Below are 26,586 nucleotides of genomic sequence, written 5' to 3'. Positions count from 1 at the left end.
TCACCTAGCTGTCTATCCTCTATCATCTAGATAGAGAATCCTTGCGGAAAAACAGTATGCAAATATAGCGTGTCTGAGCAGAATTGTTTATACAGGAGCTTTGGTGTTTGCAATAAAGATATCAGATCATTTTAGGCTTTTACTGAACACCTTTGAAAGTGACCTGCTGCCTCCTGCCTCACATGAAGGAAGGTGATCTGGTACTGTTCATGTTATATAGTTTTCTTGTGAAGCTGTTCTATGTGGATTGCTTCTACTACAAGGCGACTAGGTCTGTCTCGTAGCACTTTGTGTAGCTGGAGTTCTACGTATGAGAACAGTGGAATATTACCCTACTAGGCGTGTGTCTTGGAACTACAAATGTATAACAATTCATAAAAATGTAATGTACTAATGAAATTAATCTTCTGTCTTTTACAGGTTTCAACAGCAGACCAGTGTCGTTCTTCCCCTAAAGCTCTGATCTCTTGCAATAAAAAGTCACTTTATCTTCCACCAGAAATGCCAGCTATTCATATTGAATTCACCGAATATTACTACCCAGATGGAAAGGACTTTCCTAGTAAGAAGTTCATTTTTTTTTGCTTTGGGTGTTGTGTTGGGTTTTTTTGTTTGGTTGGATGGTTTTTTACCCTACCATAAATTTTGTGTGTTACTTTCACCTTTATGAAGCTTAATACTTTTCCAGGTTGACAATTGGAAATAGGTAATGGCTTTCTAAAATGGAAAGAGCGCAACACTGCTCCATTTGCACAGTCCTTGCTCCTGGTAATCTCCTGTAATACTATTTTTTATAAATATGGCTTTTATATCAGAAAACACAGGATTTTAATGACACAAGTTATTAGTTCTTCAACATATATGTATTGTTTCTACAGTTGCACTGTCTATCTACATAAAATAACTCAAACTATTGCAGTAGTATTTACTATGCAATGCAGATCTGGTGGAGTTATTTTTATTAATGTGTTATGGGGTTGGCCCTGTTATATATACAGAAATGTCAGTGGATTTCTTGAGAATGGGACTTGAGGACAGCAAAATCTCCTTGGTCCTGCCTTCTGTAATGAGGGCATTATCCCCCTCTCCTCAGACTTCATTCTATTCTAATATTAGGTTTTCCATTCAGAAATTCAGTTGCTTTGAGTGAGAAATAATCATTACTTTAGGTATCCCCTAAGAATGTATTTGTCCTTGAGACCAAAGGAGTGGGTTTCCATTCATTCTCTGATGTAAAATAGCAGTAAAAATGTAAGTCTGCACTCATTAAAAAAAAAAAAAAAAAGAAAAATTTAAAAATCCACCCCCAAAACATTTTACTTATTTTCATGATTTTGTTTTGTTTTCTCTTTCAGTTCCATGTCCAAATTTATATGGCCAGCTGAATGCTTTACAGTTCACCCTGGATGAGAGAAGTATTCTTTGGCTAAATCAGTTTGTGTTGGATTTGAAACAGAGTCTTATTCAGTTCATGGCCATGTACAAGTTAAATGATAATTCAAAATCAGATGAGCATGTTGATGTTAGAATTGATGGATTAATGTTAAAGGTATGTTGTCATTGAGGAGGGGTTTTGTGGTTGCTTGGAAGAAAATACTCTTTTATTTTGAAAAGCTGTTAGTAAAGCAGCTTAACAAAATGTGGACAAAAACATGAGCAAGCAATTTATGCCATAAATAATGATCTTCTGGAAAACTATGCTGAATATGATGGCTTGAATACAAGCATGTGTCCTACATACTACTTCATCTGTGTCCTAGGGGTATTTTGGTTTTGTTTTGAAGACCTGAATGGAAGTATTCACAAATCATTTCACTGTGTTCAATGAAGCTGACATAGCAGAAGAAAGAAAAATGAGCACTGCAGTAAAAATAACTAACACATTTGCACTCAATTAATGCAAGGGCCCTCCTTTGTTCCTCTAGTTGTAGTATATCAGAACTCTTTTGTCTTGCTGCTGAATGCTTAGGGTAAAGCAAGCAGTTCCTCTGCAGGTTTATTTGCGTCTCCAGACCCCATTCTCACCATTTTCTGTTTCATGCTGGCCCTTGGCTGTAGTCCAGGTACACAAGTTCTCCATATGTTTACTCCAGAGGAGTGGAACTCATTAGTGCATTGAAACATCAGATTTTTGCTTCCCTTGTCTTTTTCTTCTTTGGAGGAGAAGGATTGTTGAGCAGACTAATTCCTCACTGTTCTTCCCTCCCTTCTCCCCCCCAGTTTGCATTGGGTATTTTTTTCTGAGGTTCAGAGGTAAACAAAACAATGACTCTCTTTGATGGTGCCTGCATGAGAGGTTTCAAAGGTTCTAAAGTCAGCATATGGAGAGATGGCTGTCCTTCTAATGCTCTTGGTACATATTTAATGGAACTTAAAAAAGACATAGTTTGTACTGAATGGAAACACTTATTGAGAGCTAACAATCAGGCAACTACAAACACAGACTGATCTAACAGTGAATTACGATGTATGAATAGCCCACTAAATTAAGAGAAGATAAAAGCATTCTCGTGTCCCTCAAACTTTGATTCATATTAATTGTTTCATCCCTGTATTAACTGCATTATTTATATTTTTAGCAATTTATGAATATTTTGTTATTGGTGTGCTTGATGTTTACAGATCTCATAGTTATTATATAATTAGATATTAGGTTATTTTGTTCTGAGTCCTTTTATTTACATGAAAAAAGCTTCATCACTCCCATCTTTTGAGTGTCTTTAGGATTACTTTTTTACTCTGATCTTTCTAGATTCAGCATGGAGATGTTGTGACAGAAGGTAGTGTTGCTGATCCTAGCAAAACTAATGTGGTCAAGGTCCATGTTAACAACAGATACAGAATTTGACATAAAATACATATTTCCTTTAAAACTTGCCCTGAAGATAGGCCAGTTAAGTTCAGCATACTGAACTATTTTGTTTTTTTTAGGAGTTGGAGTATATTTTATGATGAAAAAAATATGATTATCAGATAATGGTCACAAAATACTTATTCTGTGTTCTGCACTGTTAGGAATGTTAGCTGTGTTAGCACATTTAGTTGTTTCTTGGTATCTTAACATGGAAAATAGTGTGGTGAAAAAATCCTGTTTGCCAAATCAGATTGAAAAAAGCAGAGAATTGTAATTTGGAGTTCAAAGTTGTAAATGCTTGGAACACTTGCAGAAACTTTCTGCCAAGTTGTTTCTGTGTTGAAGAAATGAGGCACTAATAATAATGAAGAAATGAGCCTAATATTGCTGACCTAAATCTTTCAGATAAGAAAAGCCTGAGACCCTTATGTTTTTGTACAAACATTGAGTCTTAGATGCCACAGATCCTTCATAAAAAAGAGGAAACACAAATGATAATTCGTGAGCCTGTGTTAGCGTAGTTGAGTTCTCATAAAATTACAATTCCTTTATTTTAGCTGTCATGGCTATTATTTTGTTTCTTTAATTGTATACCTTCTTAATCTACAATTTTCTGACTAGAAAAAATGTATTTCTCTTGCAGTTCATCATCCCATCTGAAAACAAACCTGAAATTCATAAAGATCAACCTCATGCACTTTCTATTCAAAGTTCAGAGATGATTGCTACAAATACAAGATATTCACCAAACTGCAGACACTCTGATCTAGAAGCTTTGTTTCAGAACTTCAAAGACTGTGAATTTTTCAGTAGAACTTTCACCACTTTTCCCAAGTCCCAGAAGAATTTTAATCTTTTGCATCCAATTTTCCAGAGACATGCTCATGAACAAGATACTAAAATGCATGATGTCTACAAAGGTTATATCATACCACAATTGAATAAATATGCATTAAAGACATCTGCAGCTACTGATGTTTGGGCCTTGCATTTTTCCCAGTTCTGGATAGATTATGAAGGAACAAAAAGTGGGAAAGGCCGACCAATAAGCTTTGTGGACTCATTTCCACTTTCACTTTGGATTTGCCAACCAGTAAGGTTTGCAAAGTCACAAAAAGACCTTTTATCCCATGATCAGACACCTCTGAGCATTCCAAAAAGTGAATCTAGTGATCTTGCTAATAGACTGCAGCGTAAAAAACTTCTTAGGGAATATTACAGCACTGAGACAGAGCCCTTGACCAATGGGATTCAAATGTTAGACACTTCAGGAGTGCTTTCTGAAAGTTCTTCCACAGATGCAGATGTACATGTCCTAGTCCATGTTCAGAAACATGTAAGCATGCAGATCAATCATTACCAGTACCTTTTTTTGCTGTTTCTCCATGAATCTCTTGTATTGCTCCTGGAAAACTTAAGGAATGATGTAGAAGCAGTGACAGGAAAACCTGCAAAGCAAACAGATGTCTGCATTGGGATCCTACTTAAAAGTGCAGAAATAGCCTTACTACTCCATCCAGTGACTCAGGGAAACCCTTGTAAGTCTCCAGTTGTGGAAGAAGGAAGTCCCGTGGCATCAGAACTCTCCCCTTTGGGAAATGGGGAAGCTCTTACTTCAGAGAAGAAATTAGTTGGCAATAAGATAGTGCAAGCTGGTATTACTGATTTTGATTATGTAAATGACTGTAAGCCTTTGAATGCTGAAGGTAATAAAGGGGTTTTAATAGATCCTCTTTTGTTTAAATCAGACAGTAATATGGACTTTCAGAAAGGAACATCATTTTCAGATGATGCATCAGATAAAGGTTTGGGAGATACGAGTGAAGGAGCAAGCAGTGGACTTTTTAGTAGAAGTGATTCAGAGGAGGTCTGTGGACCTCTGAGTGAGAAAAGTAGTTTGCATCCTAAAGATTCAACATCCGTCTTAAATAAGAGAGAAGATTCTACTGATTTTATCGTTGATAAAGAGGACGACAAAAACATATTCTCAAACAAGTTAAATGAACAGGAAGGCACAACTGAAGGCTGCCCTAACCAAGTCACTGACTTGGAAACAGAAACTGCCTTAGAAACTGAAGAATTTGAAATCAACAAAGACAAAGTAACTTCAATTAGAATGTTTTCATCCCAGTCATCAAGGTACAGAAGACTTAATACTAAATCAATTTGCTTACTATTTGAAAATATTTATCAATTTTGTTGGCCATGTAGTTCTAGTAATGGTCAATGGAAATGAACATCTAGTACATAAAATTTTTTAAAATATAAATATAGAAGATATGCCATACCCGGCTTTTAATGAAAGCTAAAATGAACTGTTAGTTAACTGATCTGAACTCTTTATTTTTAGTTTAAATGTCATGAAATATGTATTGAGAAAAACATTGACACAAATATTTACAGGAATGCATGTTATTTCTGTGCTTGTCTCTGCTTAGCCTGGAGAAGAGAAGGCTGTGTGGAGACCTCATAGCAGCCTTCCAGTATCTGAAGGGGGGCTATAGGGATGCTGGGGAGGGACTCTTCATTGGGGACTGTAGTGATAGGACAAGGGATAACGGGTTAAAACTTAAACAGGGGAAGTTTAGATTGGATATAAGGAGGAAATTCTTTCCTGTGAGGGTGGTGAGGCACTGGAATGGGAGGGAAGTTGTGAATGCTCCATCCCTGGAGGTGTTCAAGGCCAGGTTGGACAGAGCCTTGGGTGACATTGTTTAGTGGGAGGTGTCCCTGCCCATGGCAGGGGGGTTGGAACTAGATGATCTTGAGGTCCTTTCCAACCCTAACTATTCTATGATTATTGAATAATCAGATTTTTTCTTTTGTATGTTGCCTGGTTCACATAAATGAAAAACAAACAAACAAAAAAAAACAAAATAAACCAACAAAACAACCAACTTTATTTGAAATAATAATTTCCTGATATCTTTATATTTAAAAAGTGCAAAGCCTAAGGAACGCTGCCCGTCCAACCTCCCTGCATTCTCTGTTTCTTACAAGAATATGAAGAGAAGTCCATCACAAGTCTCTCTGGATACCATCTCTATAGATAGTATGATGCTGGAGGATCATTTGGTAGAGAGTGATGGAAGTGACAGCCAAAGCTTTCTGGAGAAAGGTGAGTAGGTTTAACAAAATATTTTTAAGCAATACATGAAAATGTTATCTATTACTAAAATAGCCTTTAAAAGTATTGTAGTGCACCAAATCCTGGATACTTTACAGCATTATTTCTGTTAAGTTCTCCAGTTGGTACTATCAAGTATATTCACAGCACATTATTTCAAGGGAAAGCACTAAGGTGTGCTACTTAAGTAGTGCTACTTAATTTTAGCACTACTTAATTTTTCTCTCTTGAGAGTAAAAGCATTGTAGTCCTACGTTGCAATTGAATTAAGCAGCACTGTTCTCTGATTTGCTTAAAAGCCATTGCTTTGGCTGTTTTTACAGGTTTGTGCCCTGAATGGGTACAAATGTTATGCTTGAAGTGGTAAAGAACCTTTAATTTTAAAAATAGATTAAAAAGAAATGGATTTTTACTAGTACTCATCATGCTAATTACCAAGCAGATAGATTTAGTAGTCTCCTTGCAGCTTGTTCATTATGGAGCTTTTCCTAGCTATTGACTGTCTAACAGCAGGTATTTGTCCAATTTTTGCTCATCTGTGCATTAATGTGTGGTCCTGGTCTGAAGGAGGAATCCAGGCATATGGTAATTATGTCTGTATAGTCTGTAATGTTATGGACTTAAGCAATTGTAATGATCAAGTAGCTCTCTAGAAAAACTGACTAAATTATTTTCTGATGTCAGGAAATTCAATACAACTTTATTGGTACCTCTTCTCTGATAAATTTTACTTCCAATAAAGAATGACTTTTTTTTTTTCTTTTCAGTCTAGAGCAATAATGAGAATACTACTTCACTTGCAAACCTGTTATATATTTGGATCGTAGGAGTATTCCTGCATGTGCTTATGTGGGAGTATGCCATAAAATACATTTCCCATTTTAAGTAACCTTTATGTGTTTTTTTTAAGCTTGTTAAACAATATTTAACTGTAGATTAAGTCTGCATGCTTTTTAGTTGTCAGGGAAACACTACCATCATCACTCTAATGAAAGTATATATAGCTTATTTCTCTAAACATAAATCCACAAACATTTACTTTAAAGGCACTGTGCAGTGTTTTATATACATGGTTGGATCGAGTTTATATTTGATTTGGAAGACTTAAAGAGGCCTTTCACAATTTTTTTGATAATGCATGTGGAGTGCTGTTTTGGGTTTCTCACTGTATCCTGCCTTACTTGTGTAGCATCTTGAACTTTGAACTCTCTGTAAGAGGCGTGGATTTGGCAGCTCAATCATAAATATTTGTTTAAAAAGCCATTCAACTCATCTTAAAGAGTGAACTAATGTATGCACACAGTAACAGACACTGACTTTATCCTTGATGCAGGAGTGATTCAGGTTTTGCTATGCTAACTTTGTGGTTCTTTTCTGATATATATGGAAGGTATTACAGCCACAAACTATCAAAGCCCATCAGAAAATGCTCATGAAGGAGGCACAGCGATTGAAAATTGCGGTGGCTCATCTCCAGATGCCATGAGCGCTGCTTCAGAGAATGCCCATGAGCCTAGTGAAGAAATGGTAATATTGTTGAATTCCGTTAGAATACATGCTTCAGCAAATTATACCTCTAAATAGAGCTACAATGCATGCTTTTAGAGGCGATTTTTCAAGTAATTTTGGTAGCTTTTGTTAGTGCATTACGTAAGCCTATAGGTGTAGTGTACTTGTATTAAATACAAATGAAGATTGCAATCCAGGTTACACTGAGTATTCTCTGTCTTTGTCATCTCCTGTATAGCCACTGTTGATAAATGACAGTAGCCACTTAGAAATGCCACAAAATATCTGCTTTAGTACCTAGCAATATTTTGTAATACTGTCATGTTCTTTTATGCTTGATTGAATACAGTATTTAAAATGAGCTTTTTAACATCATTATGTATAGATAAAAGAAAGTACCAAAACTCTGATGTCTCTGATATGGAGATGTTTCCTTAGCACAGGTAGCATTCTGTAGTATTTGTAGCATTCTATAATATTTGCAAATAGGAGCAAAACAGCTGCCCTACTGGGTTAGATCAGAGATGCCTCTTGTCCATGACTATGTCAGGATAATGCCCAGTATTTACAGAAATACGTAGAGATTCCCTCCCTGATATACCATGCAGGGTCCAGCCTGAGAGTTTCAGTTGACTGAAATCTGTCGTGTTCTTGCTGATGTATTTTCCTTTTGTAATGCTAGTTGTGTAATCCTACCTTTGCTTTAAAATATTTGCAGATCATGTTAATTTAAAAAAAATACATTAAAAAAGCAGCTCACTTAAATGATTGGTTCCTTTTACATACATTTTCAATCATCTGTGCATATAGGTAACATGGAAAAATCAGAATTCATTGACTGTTATGCAGGTGCATGTTAGTGTGGGATTTTTTTCTACTTGCAGAATATAACTGGTCATTTTAGTAGTATTAATGATGATGGACATAGATCTTCTGATACCAAAGCTGACCTTTGAAATTGGCTGCTACTTACTGTTTTGAAAGATATTGCAGTCCAATAGAGGAAAAAAGGCTCACTACTACGCTGATAGCCAAAGTTTAGTAGCCTGATTCAGCACCACAAATGCTTGGTTGTGTTTATAATGTGCATGAAGTTGAATGCAGCCTTAGAAAGCTTCAGGTGTTACATAGGTCACAAACTTCTTTGTTGGAGTGAGGAAAATGCCTCACTTGTGGCTTTTCTGGCCAATTCTGAATTGGTATTAGTGGGTTATAAATACAAGTGTCTGTCTTTGGACAGACTGTTGAGCAATCCATTGTCAAGCTGATAGTTACAAAAAAGAAAAGAAGAAATGAGAAAACTGTGCTTTTATGTGAGCAAGGGTTATGGATACAAATATTCTTTTCCTTTTGTAGAGAAAAGGTTTAGAAAGAACTTAAAAAAAAATAACCACCATAGATTCAATTTATAATCTTACACTATTTCATCTTAATTTTGTTGGCAGATGTCTGTTGTGGTTTTCCAAATATTTGGTGTTAATGGGGAAATCGACATCAGAGGTGAAGATACAGAAATATGCCTGCAGGTCAACCAAGTGATACCACATCAGTTGGGAAATATCAGTGTTCGGCATTATCTTTGCAACAGAACTGTTGGTAAGAACTAACAATGAGATCTCGGTGTTGTGAAACTGGAGGTAGTAACATTTGTTCTGAGTAAATAAAAACTCAGCAGTAGCCTTAAAGCACAAAAACAGTTTTATGTTAGTACAATAGCATACTTTTTATGCTGATTTAGAATATCTACTCTGATTTCTTTCCTGATAAGGGAAAGGGAAGGAAATAAAAATGGAACCAGTTTCTGGTACTGCAGATAAACTGTATTGCATTGAATTCTGGTCATTAGTTTGCTCTTTTTAAAATCAAATAAATTGCATTACATTGTTACTGTTGTATGAAGATAGAACTCTCTTACTGATCTAATGATACTTTGCTTAAATGTACCTTGGTTTGAGGGGCTGGTTCTTTTCTTCATGATCTATTTCTCTAGATTAATTTAACACCCACAGTTTAAACAAATTTATAATTTGTGATTTAAGAAAACTTAAAAATGGATTCTGTGTCAGGAAGGATGAGCTATGAGGACAGCCATTTTTGCTTTTTGGGTGTTGTGGGGTGTTTTTTGTTGGTTCCTTGTTTTTTTCCTTTTTAAAGCTTGATAGGAACAGAGGGTGTAGGTTCATGCAGATATTTGCACAACTAGATCAACCAGTGTGTTGTCAGAGTTTTTCCTGGGCATGAGTACATATACGTTCTCTGCCAGTAAACCTAGTTCACATGCTGTGAGGTTTTCTTTCTTGGCGCGATGTATTAGCATGCCACTTCATGTCACAGTTCACTTTGCTCCCTCTGCCAGCGTTCCACATGGATTGCTGGATGCTGTAGGGTTTTTGGGGCAGATCCCTGATGCACTTGCTTCCTGCTTCTGGCTCCTCTCCTTTCCCAGGAAAAAGCTATAGCAGCTGTTGGCTGCCATTTATTTCCAGCCTTCCAGGAGCAGGATTTTCTTCAGGAAGCTGTACGTGGTGGGACAGCCTCTGATGCCTAACTAAAAAACCCATTTACTGGTAAGCTGAGCAGTTGCCAGCAGCTGCTGTCTGAGCAGCTGTTACATGATGTTGCAGTTGCATTCAGGCATCTGACGGCAAGTAGGAGGTCCGGCAGGGAAGACTCATGGCTGACCTTCAGTTCTTATGCAGGGAAACTGTTTTCTGGTTATCTGCCACATCCCCTGTAAAACCAAGAGGGAGTAAATAGTAACAACATGCCATCTTCCTGGTCTTTTGTGTATCTAAAACTAGAACCTGCTTCCTCTGGTTCAGCTGATAGAGATGCTTGTGCACTGGCTGATTATTTTATGGGCAAAAGATTATAATATGATAGTATTATACTTCTAAATACTTCTATATGCTTCTAAATTTGGATATACTATCCAAATACTTCTACTTCATCTCTCTTCCTTTCTCTTTCTGGTGGGTATCTGGATGGGTAGGCCAACAGCGCTCTTTTTGTGCATTGCTGGTCACTTCCATTCTGTAATGTACATCGTTTTTACTCTCTACTATTCTTCTCTCCACTGTAGGACTGTATTTTCTGCACTTAGTCAGCCATCTTCTGTGGGCACTGCTCTTCCCCATATCTCACATTTATTCTAATAGAAGAACTAAGGAAGAAAATAGTTAAATCCAGAGGATCAAGGTTGGGAAAAAGCTTGGGAATTAGATCAAAAGAAACTATTTAAATGAGTTAATGGTAAAAAAAATACAACCAGAACAACCAGTGAGCAAAAGCAAAAAGAAAATATCCCAATAAAAGCAATCTCCACCCCCCCGAACCCCCACCCCCCGACCTTTTAATAAAACTTACTCATGTGCTGAAGTAACATTTGTAATTAGTAAAGTGAGGAACCATGCAAAGAAATGATCAAGAACCTGAATCCTCAAGTATTAATGCTCTGATCAGTTGTTATAGCACTGCAGTAGCAATTAACAATATGTTAATGTACTTTTAAAAAATAAGTTCGCATGCTGCAAATGTCTGTAACAGGATACCTGAGTATATCTATAGAGACTTGATATATCATAAAGCTTGTGTCTCGCAAATGTAACGTGTTCAGCAATGATGTCTTGTAGTTTTAACCAAGTGCCTTGTAAACCAGTTGTGTAATTTCAGAAGGAACTCTAATTCTGTGAAGCAGGGTGGTTTTTCTTTATATAAAGGTATCCAGGCTAAGTTTTACTGAAAACAAATAATGTAATGTGCAGCTCACCAACATACTGTGTTTTTCTTTTACATTACATGTCAGATTATTTAGAGATTAACTCTGAAATGGAGGGGTGTAGCATGCTGCATTTGTTACAGCATGCATTATTACTTATCAGTGGATAGTACATAGCAAAGAAGCCACCACAGAGGAAACCTGCACTTCATGGGATCACAGGATAATTGAGGGGAGAGGAGAGAAGGCGATGTCGAGATGTCTCTAGTCCAGTCCTGTTCTCAAAGTAGGGTCAACTCTGATATCAGGCCAGGTTGCTCAGGGCTTTATCCCATCAGGTCTAAGAAAGGACCTCCAAGGACAGAGATTGCACAACCTCTCAGGAAGCCTGCACCAGTGCTACATTTTCCTAATTTCTTATGTTCAGTTTGGACCTCTCTTGTTTGAACTGTTGTCTCAACCTCCTGAAGAGCACCATTTTGAAGAGCCTGGCTCTGCCTTTATGACCTCATCGTATGTATTGGAAAGCTGCTAGTAGATTTCCCGTATGCCTTCTCTTCAGCTTTCTTGTAATTGCTAATATATGCATAAGCAGAAATCAAGAAGAGGAGATTACAATAAACTGCATGCCAATAATATGGGGAGAGGAGAAAGAATAGTATTAAAGAAACAAAAATAGAAAAAAAGGTGTCTTCCTTTTAATTTTATCTAATCTTTCTGATTTCTAATCTTGTTAACATTGGCCTTTCCTGAGGGAAGCAGAGTTTAAACCAAGAAACTTCTGTTTATTTTAATTCTTTCAAATTTTTTAACAGTTAGGTGCTCTACTAATATAAATGGGCATGATTCAGTTAATTTTATTTGAGTTACTTTGATTTCAGCTGTCTTTGAAATGACAGCCTTGATGCTTCTTAATACAACAACTGTATATTACTGTGGATATGCTTTTTGTCATACAATTTCTGTAGATCAGAGGCTCTGAAGTTCTGTAATTGCAATGCTGTAATTTGTAGATACGACTTCTAAAATGCTTTTGGAAAATCAGTTGGACAGCAGAGGTAAAAGTAGTTGCATCATGATCACTTTTTTGTGCATTGCAAAATTTTAATGCAAATTTGTTTTCCTTTTGCAACAGGTTCTGACTGTAAATCTGTGGCTGGACCAGTTAATTCATCACCTGAGATTAGTTTGAGATGGGAAAGTGGGCCTAGTGCTGTGATACATTCTCTGCTGGCTGTAAAAAATGGTTTTCTTCAGTGTCACGTAGAGAACTTCAGTGCTGAATTTTTAACATCTTCCCTTACGAACATTCAGCATTTTCTAGAGGATGAAACTGTCGCAGAAGTGATGCCTATGAAGATAAAAGTTTCTAATGCAAGGATTAATTTAAAAGTATGTTAACAATGAGGCATTTGGCTCCTCTATAAAAACTGTGTTCTTGTTTCTTTGATGATAAACTACTAATCTGGATATAGTTAACTTCAAAGCAACTGCTGTTGTCCTCTAGAAGGTCTTTAGATAACACTTAAATTAAAAATCCATAGATTTGGTTAGCTCTGTGGTATGCTTAGAGTAGGATTCTATGCATGACCAAGCTATTTATATGAATTAATTTTTTATACTTATTTTCTCTGCTCCCAGTCTCTTTTGTAGAGTGACTGTCTGGGAGCTTTATAGGTAAGGTATACCAAGTTCCTAGAGGCTCAATGTGGGTTTTTCTGGTTGGGCTTTTTAGCTTGGCACAATAATGGTTTTCTAATTACAAAAAACAGATTTTAGAGGTTCATTCTCTCTCTGCTTAGAGGATCCTTCTTACAATGAAATACAAAAGAAGGAAAAAGGTTACAGGAATTGCAGTTCAAACCATGTGATGAATACTGTTTCTTAGAAGCCAGATTTCATTTTCTGCCCTGCCTAGAGACAGATACTAAATAATGCAAGTTTTCTCACCATTGGAGCATAAAATAGTAACATTAAGAGGACACTCCTGCTCAAGTCTCCTAGGGGATTTTCTTTCAGACATTTAAAAGAGATGGTGAGTTCTGTGCTGCACAGTCATTGAATATAAAGATAAGGACTTCTTTTTTTGGGGGGAAGGGACCACAACAAAACCCCAAGGAGATGGTGAGTTCTGTGCTGCACAGCCATTTAATATAAAGATAAGGACTTCTTTTTGGGGGGGGGGGGGGGGAGGGACCACAACAAAACCCCAAGCAAAAGTAATGACAAGATAATTATAACATTGCTTTGTAAATTGATAATCACCCATATACATATATAAACTTAGAATAAATTGAGGACTGGAATAGCAGCTCCAGTTCTGCATCTGGGGGTAAGGCCTTGACTCTGCTGAGATAATTCTTGACTTAAAGGGCAATTATTATCTCTGCAGTGTTTTATTCAAAGTGCATCAGTATTCCCTCCCTCTGTGATGCAGCTTTTCCACCACCTGATGATCCTTAGGCACTCCTTTAGGGCTGTTCTTACTACAGGAGTAGGACAAGCATTTTTTGTAAGAGCTGTGGAGCTGTTCCTCACATTTCAATGTATCACAAACATGAATGCTTGCGAAAAGGAAAGTCTTAACATATAGACATCTAAATTTAAAAATTGATTGTCCTGATTTATGGGCAAGAAGGCAGATTTAATCAAAATATTATTGAGAAAGCAGCTGTTTGAGGTGGGGAATATACATTAATAAACAAGCAGTAGGAGTTTGCTTGGCAGCGAAAGCCCCAGAGTGCTCACTCAGCAGTGCACACGAGTCACAGTGAAGTTGCTCATGATGGTTGACTAAACTGCAAGTTTGACATACGGATGATTCATTTCTATAGAGTTGCAGGGTAATAATGAGTGAAAGGATATGCTCATAGATTATGCTGCATTGGCCATTCAATATTGTGCTGAAATTCGAAGAAAGAGTGTATTCTGCATGAGACTTGATGCAGTGTGTTGCATTGGGTGGGGCTGGAATTTAAGAAAGGTTATTTTATTTTTTGCATTTTTCTATTGCAGTCTCAGTGCAGTTTCAAGAAACTTTGGCAGTTATATCTTAACAGCTTTCTCGCTACATGCTTTTTATGCTGATATGTGCAGTTTCTGATTACACTGGCTGTGTTATTCTGCTTGACAGGAATAATGAACTATAAAGACTTCCTGGGGAGACCCCAAAAGAAATAATGTATGAAGTTTCTCTTCTGTTGGGTACAGTAATAAAACTGAACTGCAGCTGGCGCCATCCCAAAGTAAATTCTAAAAAGACAAAATCTGCTCAAGAATCTTAGTTGTACCCATTCAGTCTTTAAATAGTTCAAGGGAAAATCAGATGCTGCATAGTGCAAGTTTCTTATCTCTGACTCTGAGAGCTCCTGAGTTAAGCATGTCTTGGGTTGGGGTATAATCTTATTGAGATGTCTTTGAAAATACTTTGAAGTATAGTCAGACTAGAGTTCAGCAGAATTACTCCAGAGATGAATTTGTGCCTTTAATATGATCCCTGGGAAAAAAAAAAAAAATGAGCAAAAGTTTAGTGGTGAATCCCATTAGAAAATTCTACTGTGAAGTGTTCCCTTTCAGGTTTCATTAAATCCACTTTTAAATCAAGATGTTTAATTGAACATCTTGATTAGCTCTTTTTATATCCCAGTAAACTCATTTTTGAATACTTATATTTTTTAGGATGACAGTCCACGTGAAAATTTCAAGGCATCTGAGCTGGTACCCATAAAACTTCATATTGACATACTCTGGATAGAAAGAAATGATGATGGCTCTTTTCTCATTAGAGGTTTGTATGTTCCAGCATCTTGATATCTCAATACCATAATCTAATTATGATGAAAACTGGTTTTTTTTTGTTTTCCTTTGTGCAAATATGTGGCTAATAATGAAAAGATAATAATGTGCTTTAATTCTAAATGTAGTCACATAAAGGATCCAGTATTCCAGGTGTGGTCTCACTGGTGCTGAGTATAGGGGAATAATAACTTCCCTCATCTTGGTAGCTGTAGCCTTCCTAGTACAGCCTGTATGTGCCTGGTCTTTGTTTTCAGAACTTAACTGCTGACTTATGATGAATCTTCTCACTGACCAAGGCTTACAGGACATTTCCTACAATGTTGCTTTCTGTCCAGTTGGTCTCCAATTGGTAGTGGAGCAAGAGGTTATTTACTTCCAGCTGCAGGACTTCACACTGGTTTCAGCCGAACTTCATAAGGCTCCAGTGAGCCTGTTTCTCCAGCATGTCAGGTCCTCTGAAAAACAGGCTTGCCCCTCTCTTGTCAGTTACTCTTCCATTTGGTATTGTTCACAAAATTGCAGAGGGTGCACCCATCCTTTTATTCTGGTCCTGAATATATTAATCCAACAATATGGAATGTATTGTATGACTTGAGGAAGAGGAGGCTGTAGGGTAGTCTTAATAGCCCCTTCACCTATCTGATGGAAAGGTACAGTGAAGGTGGGCCAGACTTCTCAGAGGTATACTATAGCATGATTTACTTGTATTTAAACAACTCTATATTATCTAATATGTTGTTTGTGTGTTTAAAGATGTTCAGTGCATTTTGGTCATCTTTTTAAATTAAACATTTGAAGAAATAGTAATTTAGTAAGAAAATACAGTTTTAAGGTTTCTTTCAGCTTTTTTTTTTTTTTTCCTTCCCCTTTTTGCTGAAGTACTTTGATCCCTATTCTTGTCATGGACTGCTCAGGTACAGTGACTTCAAAGGCGTAGGTCAAATGCTGTCTGCACTGCTGTGATTTATGTCTCTGCAGTGCTAGATTTTTGAGTCCTTATGTGCGTGGTCGGAGAAGGGGCTTATGAACAGAAACCTCTTGTTCAGAAGGAAATATTTAAAAAAGAAAAACCCAACCCAGACAATTTTTTTGGCTACCAAGAACCATGACCCTCATCTTTTCCCTTCCTGTACAGCAGTGTATTTTAAGAGATGTTACAGTTACATTTCAGTTATAAAGGCTACAAAGTTTCTTTAATGCGAAGTAGTTTAAGTTACTTTCTAATTTAAAAACTGGATCCTGCAGGTTTATCTCCCTAGGTCTCCAAATGTAAATGCAGTCTTCAGCTCTGATTTGGACCTGGAGACAGTATATTAATAGCAATATTAATAGTTCTTAAACTTACAGTTATTCAGAATGCATATTCAGTGATGATTGTATTGGTTGGTATAAAAATGTGATAATTTTCTTCAAGTTGGAAGCTACATATTGCTTCTTCTCATGCCTCCTTTTCTTTCTCTCTTCCTCCAAAATAGTTTTTTTTTGTTTTTTTTTTTTTTTTTTTTACTTTATTCTTACATTTGATTTTGGGAGGTAAGTATTTGTTTAGTTGGTTTTAATTTTGTGCTGCTGGGAATCAAACTTCAAGAAAAAGACAACAAAAACCCTAAGCGCTGCTGTTAAATGTCTTTTCTGTGATCCAGACAATCAAAGAGTAAATGATCTGTCAAAGATGAAGAATTCAGGTAGTTCATCGCAGCAAGTAGGTGGACCTCCTGGACATAAAACACAGGACCGAGCCACGCAGACTATTTGTGAAATTCCCAGATCTCCTAAATCAAAGAAGGATTCGGCTGACTTCCTTAAAACTGAGGTATTAAGAATTGCTTTTGACACTCTCCCTCCCATGTCCCCTCCCTCCCTCAGTATATTACAGTCATTAATCATTATAATTTTTAGATCATCTATTGATGGGCTTGAGTGTTACTTCTGCTTAGAAATCTATCTGATATGGAAAATATGAATTATGGATATTATAGTAGGGTTCAGTACTTAGGCATGCAAAATAAATTTAATACTACCTTCTAAATATGGTAATAGTACCCTGTACTCTGATTTTTCTCCTTTACATCAGAGTACAACACAACTGCCAAAGACAAAGGACTACATTGTTAAATCAGACTTGTACTAATCTCTCAGTCACACCTGGATTTTGAATTGATGATGACAGAACTCACAAAGCAGTTTGGCTTTTTTTTTTTAATTTCCACGGGGTAAGGAACCATTCCTAGAGCTTAGAACCTGGTGTCATTTCCACTGTACTACAGAATGGAAGTGGTGTAGCTAGAACATTGGCTATCTTGCCTTTTGAGGTAACTGCATCAACTGTCTCTGTGTCCCACAGTCATTGACTGGGAATCAGTCGCAATTGACTCAGCCCCAACAAGCCTGCACTCAGCAATGAATGTGAGCATATGGTATTGTAAAAGTTTCTGTAATGGAAAATGTTAGTATGCAGGAATACTAATAAAGCTCTTCTATAATGTGATCGTTTCAGCTTATTGAAGAAAATGAATGTCTCAAACAGGAACTAGCCAAAGCCAAAATGGCTCTTGCTGAGATCCAAATGGAAAAAGATGCTCTGCTTCATCGTATAAAGAAGATGAATGTTGATCATCAGTAGGAGAGTGTTCTGTTGGTGCAAGGCATCATCAACAGGTGATGCAGGTGATGGTGGCATCTAAAATACTGTTTGTTAAATTGCTGGAAGACACAGTTGGGTGTTTTTGTCACAGAAAGTTTTCTCATTACAAACAAAATGTTTGTGAACTAATTACTATTCTGAAATTAAACATTGCAACTTTTTTCAGTCCATTTTAAACTGAAATAACTTTGGAAAAATCAGTTTATACTGTCCTTTAATTTACTGAAGGCAAAAAATCATATCATCTACTTTTAATATTATCAAAGGAGATGTTCTTTTTAAAATGTTTCCTGAAAAGTGGACAGCTCAGCAATGAAAGAATGTCTAGGTGCATTACAGAGTAAAATGTACCATGCCTCATTAACAACTGTACCTCTGTTTGTTAAAGTTATGTTGTTTTATTCTTACCAAAAGGTGTCAGTACAAGAGGTTACATTTGCACTATGATGATACGGGCTAGCTCCTCCAGAATAGTATAGCTACTGAAAATTAAAATACCAGCCCTAACCTGACTCTAAATTCCGTGTAATTTGCCCAGAGAGTTCCATATCCCCTTTCCATATGGATTCCTAAAATACCACAGTAAATGCTGGAGAATTTAAGTAAAAGGGCATACTACTGGACTTTCCTTCTGTGTGAAGGTCCACTCTGTGTGTACAGCTGATGTAATTTAGACATTCGCACCTGGGTTTTCTCCTGAGGTGAAGATACAGCCCTGCAGTAGGATCCAGCCCTTTGTGAAAGGTGAGCTTAGAGCCGTTTTGCATGCATGTCTGACTTCCACACAACTCATCAGACATGCAGGATTTGGTCCAATGTATTTAAATATGTAATGTCAATGCTGGGGGGGGTTCGGGGGGGGGGTGGTGTTGGAAATCCTACAAGGATTCTTTAGTTGTATATTGCTTTTTTTGATAAAAAAAGCTGTAGAGAATCATTTAATTACCCAATGAAATTGTGAGATTACATAAAATGTAATTACACAGTTTAAATCATGGGTGATTTGTACAAATTGAACAATAATTTTCAGCTAAAACCTGGTACAGATGAATAAATAAAAAAGCACAACGCTGTAAAATAGAGAATATAAAAGTGTGCTTTAAATAACTTACGAAACAACATACAAAACCATTTATGCCTGTAAGATTGGTTTTGCTAGAAGTAAAAAATGTCTGAATAATTTAACTAGTGACCGTGAATCTGACAACTGAAAATCTTACAGTTGCTACCACAAGTGTTTCTGCTCCATGGGATATTTGAGGGAAGTTTTGCCTGTAGATATGCAGACCAATCTCAAAAAGTATTTATTATCCTGTGGTTTGACTTTGCATATTCAGGCTGTCAAACTGGTTTTAATTAAATTGGTTTCCATTAAAACTTTTTGGAGGACACATAATTTACACTGCGAAAATAGTTACTGAAAGTGTGTAGATTTTAATCAAGAACTCCATGGAAGAACTGGTTCAGGCGCTATTTTAAAGCCTGCCTTACAAAGCCCTAGTTGAAACTCCCTTTAATGCCCATGGAAATTTTTATCTTATTATTCTGAATGAGATGAAAAAATATACACACAACTGTTTCTAACAGAAAAAGTAATTTATATTTCAAAAGGTATTCAAGACAACACAGTATTAAATAGAGTAGGCCAATTTCACGCAAATGTAATGTTGGATTCAGGGGAGGAGTTCTCAACTGGTTTACTTCTGATCGGTACTGTTAAAGTCGGTAATTCTTATGCAGTTTATCCCTGCCAAGATCTAGTTAGAATTATTCTGAAGAAAGGAATGTATAGAGTGCTTAGTAGCATGTTGCTGGATTAATACATTGAGAATTGTCTGATTTTTAAAAAGAAATAAACAGCAGTATCAATTGTCTGTCTTTATTACTGCACAAGCTACTACCTGCTGCTTTTGACAAAAAATCAAACCCACACCTAACCCAGAACAACCACCCAAACCAGCTTTTCTCAGTACAGATGCTGAAATTCAGGAGATCACTTTCTTTCTAATAAATGAATAGAGTTCTGCTTCATGCCAGTTTTGCAGTAATGAGCATCATCTGTGGACAGTTCAGAAGAGATGCATGTGCTTGGCTGCGGACTTGACATCACGGAGAGTGTACTGTGTCACTCTGAAACGAGTTTTGCTTTTGAAAAAATGCAGAGGGAGAGTTAGTTTCTTAATGTTTGACAATACAAAGTTAAACTAAGCTTTAACAGGGTATACTAAACATAGCGATTAAAGTCCTCAGATTAAGTAAAAAGGCTGAATTTATTCTCGGGGCTCTTCTAGTGTATACAGAAAACTGACTCCAAAAGTCTTGCAGGCAGACTGGTACCAAGTTTTATTTTATGTTTTCTGTGGAAATTTAAACTGAGCTACAGATTAGCTTAATGTTCATTCAGCTTGTTTTAGAAATACTGCTGCAATGTCTAATAAAGCTTGTGAGTTAGCTCACCTTAAAGAGACTATGCCCTTTCCCAGGCTAGGTCATGTAATCAACTGATGGACAAGGGTAAAGCAGTTGATGTCATCTACCTGGACTTGTGCAAAGCGTTTGACACTGTCCCACACAACATCCTTGTCTCTAAATTGGAGAGACACCAATTTGATGGATGGACCACTTGGTGGATAAAGAACTGGCTGGGTGGCAGCACACAAAGAGTTGTGGTCAATGGCTCAATGTCCGGCTGCAGACCAGTAATGAGTGGTGTCCCTCAGGGATCGGTGTTGGGACCGGTCTTGTTTAACATCTTTGTTGCTGACATGGACAGTGGGATTGAGTGCGCCCTCAGCAAGTTTGCCGATGACACCAAGCTGTGTGGTCCAGTTGATACGCTGGAGGGAAGGAATGCCATCCAGAGGGACCTTGACACGCTTGTGAGGTGGGCTGATGCCAACCTTATGAAGTTCAACCACGACAAGTGCAAGGTTCTACACCTGGGTCGGAGCAATCCCAGGCACGGCTACAGGTTGGGCAGAGAAGAGATTCAGAGCAGCCCTGCAGAGAAGGACTTGGGGGTGCTGGTCGATGAGAAAATGAACATGAGCCGGCTTTAGTGTGCGCTCGCAGCCCAGAAAGCCAACCGTATCCTGGGCTGCATCAAAAGGAGCGTGACCAGCAGGTTGAAGGAGGTGATCCTGCCCCTCTACTCTGCTCTTGTGAGACCTCACCTGGAGTATTGTGTGCAGTTCTGGTGTCCTCAACATAAAAAGGACATGGAACTGTTGGAACAAGTCCAAAGGAGGCCACGAGGATGATCAGGGGACTGGAGCACCTCCCGTATGAAGACAGACTGAGAAAGTTGGGGCTGTTCAGCCTGGAGAAGAGAAGGCTGCGTGGGGACCTCATAGCAGCCTTCCAGTACCTGAAGGGGGCCTATAGGGATGCTGGGGTGGGACTCTTCGTCAGGGACTGTAGTGACATGACAAGGGGTAACGGGTTAAAACTTAAACAGGGGAAGGTTAGATTGGATATAAGGAGGAAGTTCTTTACTGTGAGGGTGGTGAGACACTGGAATGGGTTGCCCAGGGAGGTTGTGAGTGCTCTATCCCTGGCAGTGCTCAAGGCCAGGTTGGATGAAGCCTTGGGTGAGATGCTTTAGTGTGAGTTGTCCATGCCCATGGCAGGGGGGTTGGAACTAGATGATCTTGAGGTCCTTTCCAACCCTAACTATTCTGATTCTGTGATTTTGGCATACTGTCCTGGGTTCAGCAGTAGGAGTGATTTTTATCCTTCTTAGTAGCTGGTGCAGTGCTGTGTTTTTGACTTTCAGCCTGGGTACAATGCCGATAACACCAATGTTGTTGCTAAGTAATGTTTACTCCAACAACGGACTTCCTGAGTCTCATGCTCTGCCAGGGAGAAGCGGAACCCAGGAGGAAGTAGAGACAGGAAACATGACCCAAACTAGCCGAAGGTATTCCATACCACAGCACGTCATGCCCAGTATATAAACTGGGGGGAGTTACCCAGAAGGCCCGTATCACTGCTTGGGTCGGGCTAGACATGGGTTGGTGGGTGGTGAGCGGCTGTATTCTCTCCCCTGTTCCAGTTGCCACAGTAACTCTAATATTGTTGGTAAGCACCAATTTTAAATCATAATTCTGTGGCCTTACAGAATTATGAAAGGCCTTGTGGAGAGGTAGCTTTGTAGAGATCATGCCTGTTCTCTGATTTCTCTGCTCCAATTTTATGACACTTCTGTCCCTGGATTATTCCCGTTCTTGGATTATTTCAGTCCCTGGATTAAACCCATCATGGTTCTTTGCACAGGATAGCATAGTACTGGCAGGCAGGCAACTGCCTTTTTGTTTATGTTTTGTTTTCCTGCCTAAGTCATTTCCTGGTCCCATTAGTCATGTCTGTTTGTACACCGTCTCCCCTTGGAATTGACCTGGAGTCTTAAACTGGGATCATAATTGGTTGCTAAAGAATAATTGCTAGCTACAGAATATTTCCTTAGTCTGACATGATAATGGTTACCTTTATTCATAATAAATTCATAATAAAGTGCAAAGGAAATATGATAATAAAGGTAAAGACTTTATCAAGCTTCTACAATTTCAAGAGTACAAAATATGTGAATGTATCTCAGAAGCAAACTCCTTACAGTGACTGGATTTCAGGTAAGTAACAACAAAGAAACTAGTTTCTATATAAAAAAAATGTGCTTGTGTTTGTACAGTTCTGAAAATATTCATCACAAAATGCTTGAAGTAAGTTTTCAGCTTACTGTTGCTATCTGAAAATTTTAGAGGGTACTTCAGGTTCCGATTCAGCTGTTGGATGTAAATCAACGTCTATTTATTGTAGGAACAGAAAATGACCTTGCTAATACATTAAGAAGTTGTGGGTACTGGGTGTGAAATCCACTCACTCATCCCTCCCAGTAGAGAAATGAGTTTTTTGACAGCCCTGCAATACAACCTTATCTTTTTTTCAATTCCAGCCCGCACTGCTTCACTTTTGCTGACTGGCTTCTGAAGAGCAGCCCCGTTTCCTCTGCCTCAGCAAAGATACCTGTCACTGTGAACCTAGCAGCAGGCTTTGTATTGCTAAAGCACATCTCTTGTGTATTGTGGCAAACACGTGGCTTTGAATGGCGCAGGCAACCTGCACTAAGATGCACTCTGTTTAGTTTTGAGGTAGTGTACCTCCTGATCTTGTATTACTTCTCAACAACATGGAATCTTAAAATGTGAGCAGCACAAAAATAATGTTAATCAGTAGTAAAGGGAGCAGAAGATGCGTTGTGAAACACTAGGAATAGTGGTCTTGTGCTGACGGAACAAAGCTGTTCAATCAAATTGAGAAAAGCGTAAATCTTAAGATTAGTAGTAAATAGAAGATGTATGATTACCTGTTCTATGCAATTTTTAGCTTTCTTGTATAAAAACTTAAGGTTTAAAACCTCACATTTCTAAAATGATTTTCTCTTTTGAAATTTATTTTAGTAAATTATTTAAATTTGACGGTCTCCTCATTGCATGTAGAGGGCCAAACCTGCTGTCACTACTGAAGTAATCACTGATTTATACAAGTTTCAAGCATTTTAAACTGCTTTGTGGGTGTAATTATCTGGTCTGCTTATTGGATATTATGTATTTGGATACAAAATATCAGAACAGTTTTAATTATGAAAGGTATTTTTGAACACCAGAATGAATACTTTAAAAATATATATGCAAATTCCATTTTCTCAAATACTATAGACTGTCTTGCAAGTGTCTCACATCCCTCTCATTGCCAGAAGTTCTAGGTTAGAGTATGTTTTAAACCATAAAATGGTTTGAGTTAGATAATCGCTAAGCATTTTAAACATTTGACACATGTGAACAAACGAGCACTGCAGAAGTGGCACTCTGAGCCAGTAAGTGCTGAATAAAGAAGCCTCTAAAAAGCGTACCTATGGAACAAGCCTGGATGTCTTCATGTTGTCTGCAAACTTAAGTACACCATTACCATGGAAGGTGTAACTGTCAGAAATACTTTTATCACAGTGTAATTATATTGTTCTAGTAACTTGAGGTTTTTGAGCACTGGAAAATACTTCTGCAATAAGAATTATCGTATTGAAATCTGTGATGATTAATATTTTACTAATAAGAACAGTGCTTAAATAGTTCTCAGAATTAGGAATTTTTCAGTGAGTTGTGGCTGCCCCATCCCTGGCAGTGTTCAAGGCCAGGCTGGATGGTGCTTGGAGCAAACTATACTAGTGGACAGTGTCCCTGCCCGTGGCAGGGGGGTTATACATCAGGGACTGTAGTGATAGGACAAGGGGTAACAGGTTAAAACAGGTTAAAACGGTGGAAGTTTAGATTGGGTATAAGGAGGAAATTCTTTACTGTGAGGGTGGTGAGGCACTGGAAGGGGTTGCCCAGGGAGGTTGTGAGTGCTCCATCCCTGGCAGTGCTCAAGGCCAGGTTGGGTGAAGCCTTGGGTGAGATGCTTTAGCGTGAGGTGTCCCTGCCCATGGCAGGGGGGTTGGAACTAGATGATCTTGAGGTCCTTTCCAACCCTAACTGTTCTGTGATTCTATGATTCTATAAGTGAATGATGTTTAAGGTCCCTTCCAACCTGAAACCATTCTATTACTGATTCTTTTGACTCGAGTAAACACGGTGAACGGAGCTCTCCTCGCCGTGCCACCGCTAGATGGCAGTCCTAGAAGTCACTTGTGGCTTCATTTGCTTGTCAGTACCAGTGTGTGTCTCTTTCGACTGATGAACCGTGTCATTAAACTAGAAAATGTCGGGATACAGTTTGGAGGTTTTATAAATTTTGATGCTTAATTTCATAACATGATTTTAAATCAGGCTTTTTTTCACTTTTTATATTAGCTTACCTTTGTTTCTACCGCCTTCTTTATGGCATATTACTTTCGTCCTCTTTAAATAAATCATATGATCTCCCTGTACATTGTTAAAAGAAAGGCTTTCTTCCCCTTTTAGATTTAAATAAATTCTAAAACCATTTTTGTACATATTATCCCTTTTATAGTAAAATGTTTATCATATTTGTCATGTTTCACCTCAAAATAAAAAGGTTAGGGAATTCTTCTGGTTTTCCTATCATTGCATAGATGAACAAATAAACCTTGGTGCTATCAATCTATTCGTTCATTTCCTTGCTAACTAGAAACAAATCTGATTTTATTCTACTCATTTTTAATGAAAGTAGCATATATAGAGGCTTCCTATGTTTCTTTGGGAATAACCAAATGTAATTCTTATCCACCTTCACCAGATGGTAATCTAACAAGATAGATGATATTAACACTACAGTGTGTGGTAAGTGATCTGGGGTAATTTCTTTTTATATCCTCTTTAGCTATTCAACAACTTATAGGCAGAATGACTAAACAGAAAAGCAATCTATATAAAATTTATTGTAGGAATGGGGTTGCTTTATTTTTGTCAAAGAAAAAAAAGCGTAGAAACATCTGCATAGAAAGCAGATGTCTTTTCATTTATCTGGAATCTTGATGTGGTTTGTTCCTTCCACTTACTTTTATTTCTAATTCAGAAACTGCAACTCAGAATAGGTGTGATGGAGAGGTTTTTTTTTTTATGGTGTCATCCTGCAGTGCCACATACTAGAAGATGTAGCAGAATATGACAATTCTGGACACTAACATGATAGCAGCTGCTTACCTGCACAGGATCTGGTGTAGAAATGAGGCTTCCCTGGTCAAACTGAGCGAGAAATAATTTGCATCTAAACCATAAGATGTAATATATCTGCAAAATTCACGCACACAAATCTATTTACAGACTTCTTGAGGACTTGAAAATATTTATGCAACAGCTTTCTTAAAAATTATGAAAAACGTATAATCTCCGGCACTTCATTTCCTATCTAAGGATTATGTAAGAAATATGGCGAGTTGCAAGCAGTCATTGAGAAATTCTTTAAAGCAGTCTAAGAGGTATTTGCTTTATCTGGATCCTAAATCCTTCCACATCACTAACAGCTGGTGACATGTAACTCTCATGGAAAACTGCAAGCTAAGTTTCCAACTCATAACTCATCTGAAGAGATATCTGAGAGTGGTCATGACCTGAATGGCGAGGTTTTTAAACCTTCCTCTGCAATTACCAGAAGCATTTTCAGCTTACACAACAGAAAAGTATTCCTTCAAAGCCATAACATTAAGAAGATTTTAAAAGACTCCTTGAAATGGGACTTGAGAAAATATTTTGGTAGACAACACAGAGTTAATCTGTTTTGCCTTTCTATTATGCAAAACATGTCCCTTATTTAGCTACTGCAAGTTACTGCTGCCGGGAAAGAGGAAAAAGGAATATTTGAAATAAGTGTAGGGAAAACAATACACTAGCACAAATCCTGGGCATCTGAGTTATGAAAACTTGTTCCTAATTGGCTGAACAGCTGTCACCCTTAATGTCATTGTGGCTGCCTTTAAATCTACAGCTGCTGGAGTCAAACCCAAGGATTTTTACCGAGCAGCAATTAGTGATTATACATTAATATTTTTTTACCCCCTTCTTCCCCATTTGGTGATAGAAACTTGTACATGGATCACCACAATACTGTATGTAGTAGTCAGCTATAACTGACAACCACTGCCATTAGAGTAACACTGCCATAATCTCCCACTTTGCTGATGTTCCTTCACTTTAAGGATGCTTGGAAACTTCTTATGCCAATCAGGAGAACCTATATCAAGTGAGATTTATGAATAACAGGAGACTTAGTTATACCAGATACTGTGAGATCTCACCTATAGTACTGTTCTGAGATTGACTGTTAGTGGTCCTGTCAGAAGAACCTTGAGGCTGAAGCAGTGGAGGTGAAGTTAACATACTTAAAAGAGGATGAGGCAGAGCTGTAAGCCAAACATGTCCTAAGCATGATCTACATTTTCACTACAACCATCCTAACAGGGTGTGAGAAACATGGAGTGATAG

At 37.7% G+C, this 26,586-nt stretch overlaps 1 protein-coding gene across 3 annotated transcripts in view; it reads left to right on the top strand.

Annotated features, from left to right (window-relative positions):
- The window catches only part of BLTP3B (bridge-like lipid transfer protein family member 3B), a 56,539-nt gene extending 38,522 nt beyond the window's left edge, over positions 1 to 18,017 (top strand). For all 3 annotated transcript variants that reach the window (XM_065671181.1, XM_065671191.1, XM_065671199.1), the window contains 10 exons: positions 421 to 562; positions 1,356 to 1,549; positions 3,498 to 4,993; positions 5,797 to 5,972; positions 7,372 to 7,508; positions 8,936 to 9,086; positions 12,344 to 12,600; positions 14,887 to 14,995; positions 16,650 to 16,819; positions 17,504 to 18,017. In XM_065671181.1, coding sequence (XP_065527253.1) covers positions 421 to 562; positions 1,356 to 1,549; positions 3,498 to 4,993; positions 5,797 to 5,972; positions 7,372 to 7,508; positions 8,936 to 9,086; positions 12,344 to 12,600; positions 14,887 to 14,995; positions 16,650 to 16,819; positions 17,504 to 17,629 — 2,958 coding nt within the window. In that variant the 3' untranslated portion in view covers positions 17,630 to 18,017. The remainder of the gene's footprint in view (positions 1 to 420; positions 563 to 1,355; positions 1,550 to 3,497; positions 4,994 to 5,796; positions 5,973 to 7,371; positions 7,509 to 8,935; positions 9,087 to 12,343; positions 12,601 to 14,886; positions 14,996 to 16,649; positions 16,820 to 17,503) is intronic.
- Positions 18,018 to 26,586: the final 8,569 nt, after the last annotated feature.

Source organism: Lathamus discolor, chromosome 1 (assembly GCF_037157495.1).
Source record: "Lathamus discolor isolate bLatDis1 chromosome 1, bLatDis1.hap1, whole genome shotgun sequence".
Classification (NCBI taxonomy): Eukaryota; Metazoa; Chordata; class Aves; order Psittaciformes; family Psittacidae; genus Lathamus; species Lathamus discolor.
The sequence above is the reverse complement of the archived record's forward strand: the minus strand, read 5'-3'. Positions and strand labels throughout refer to the sequence as shown.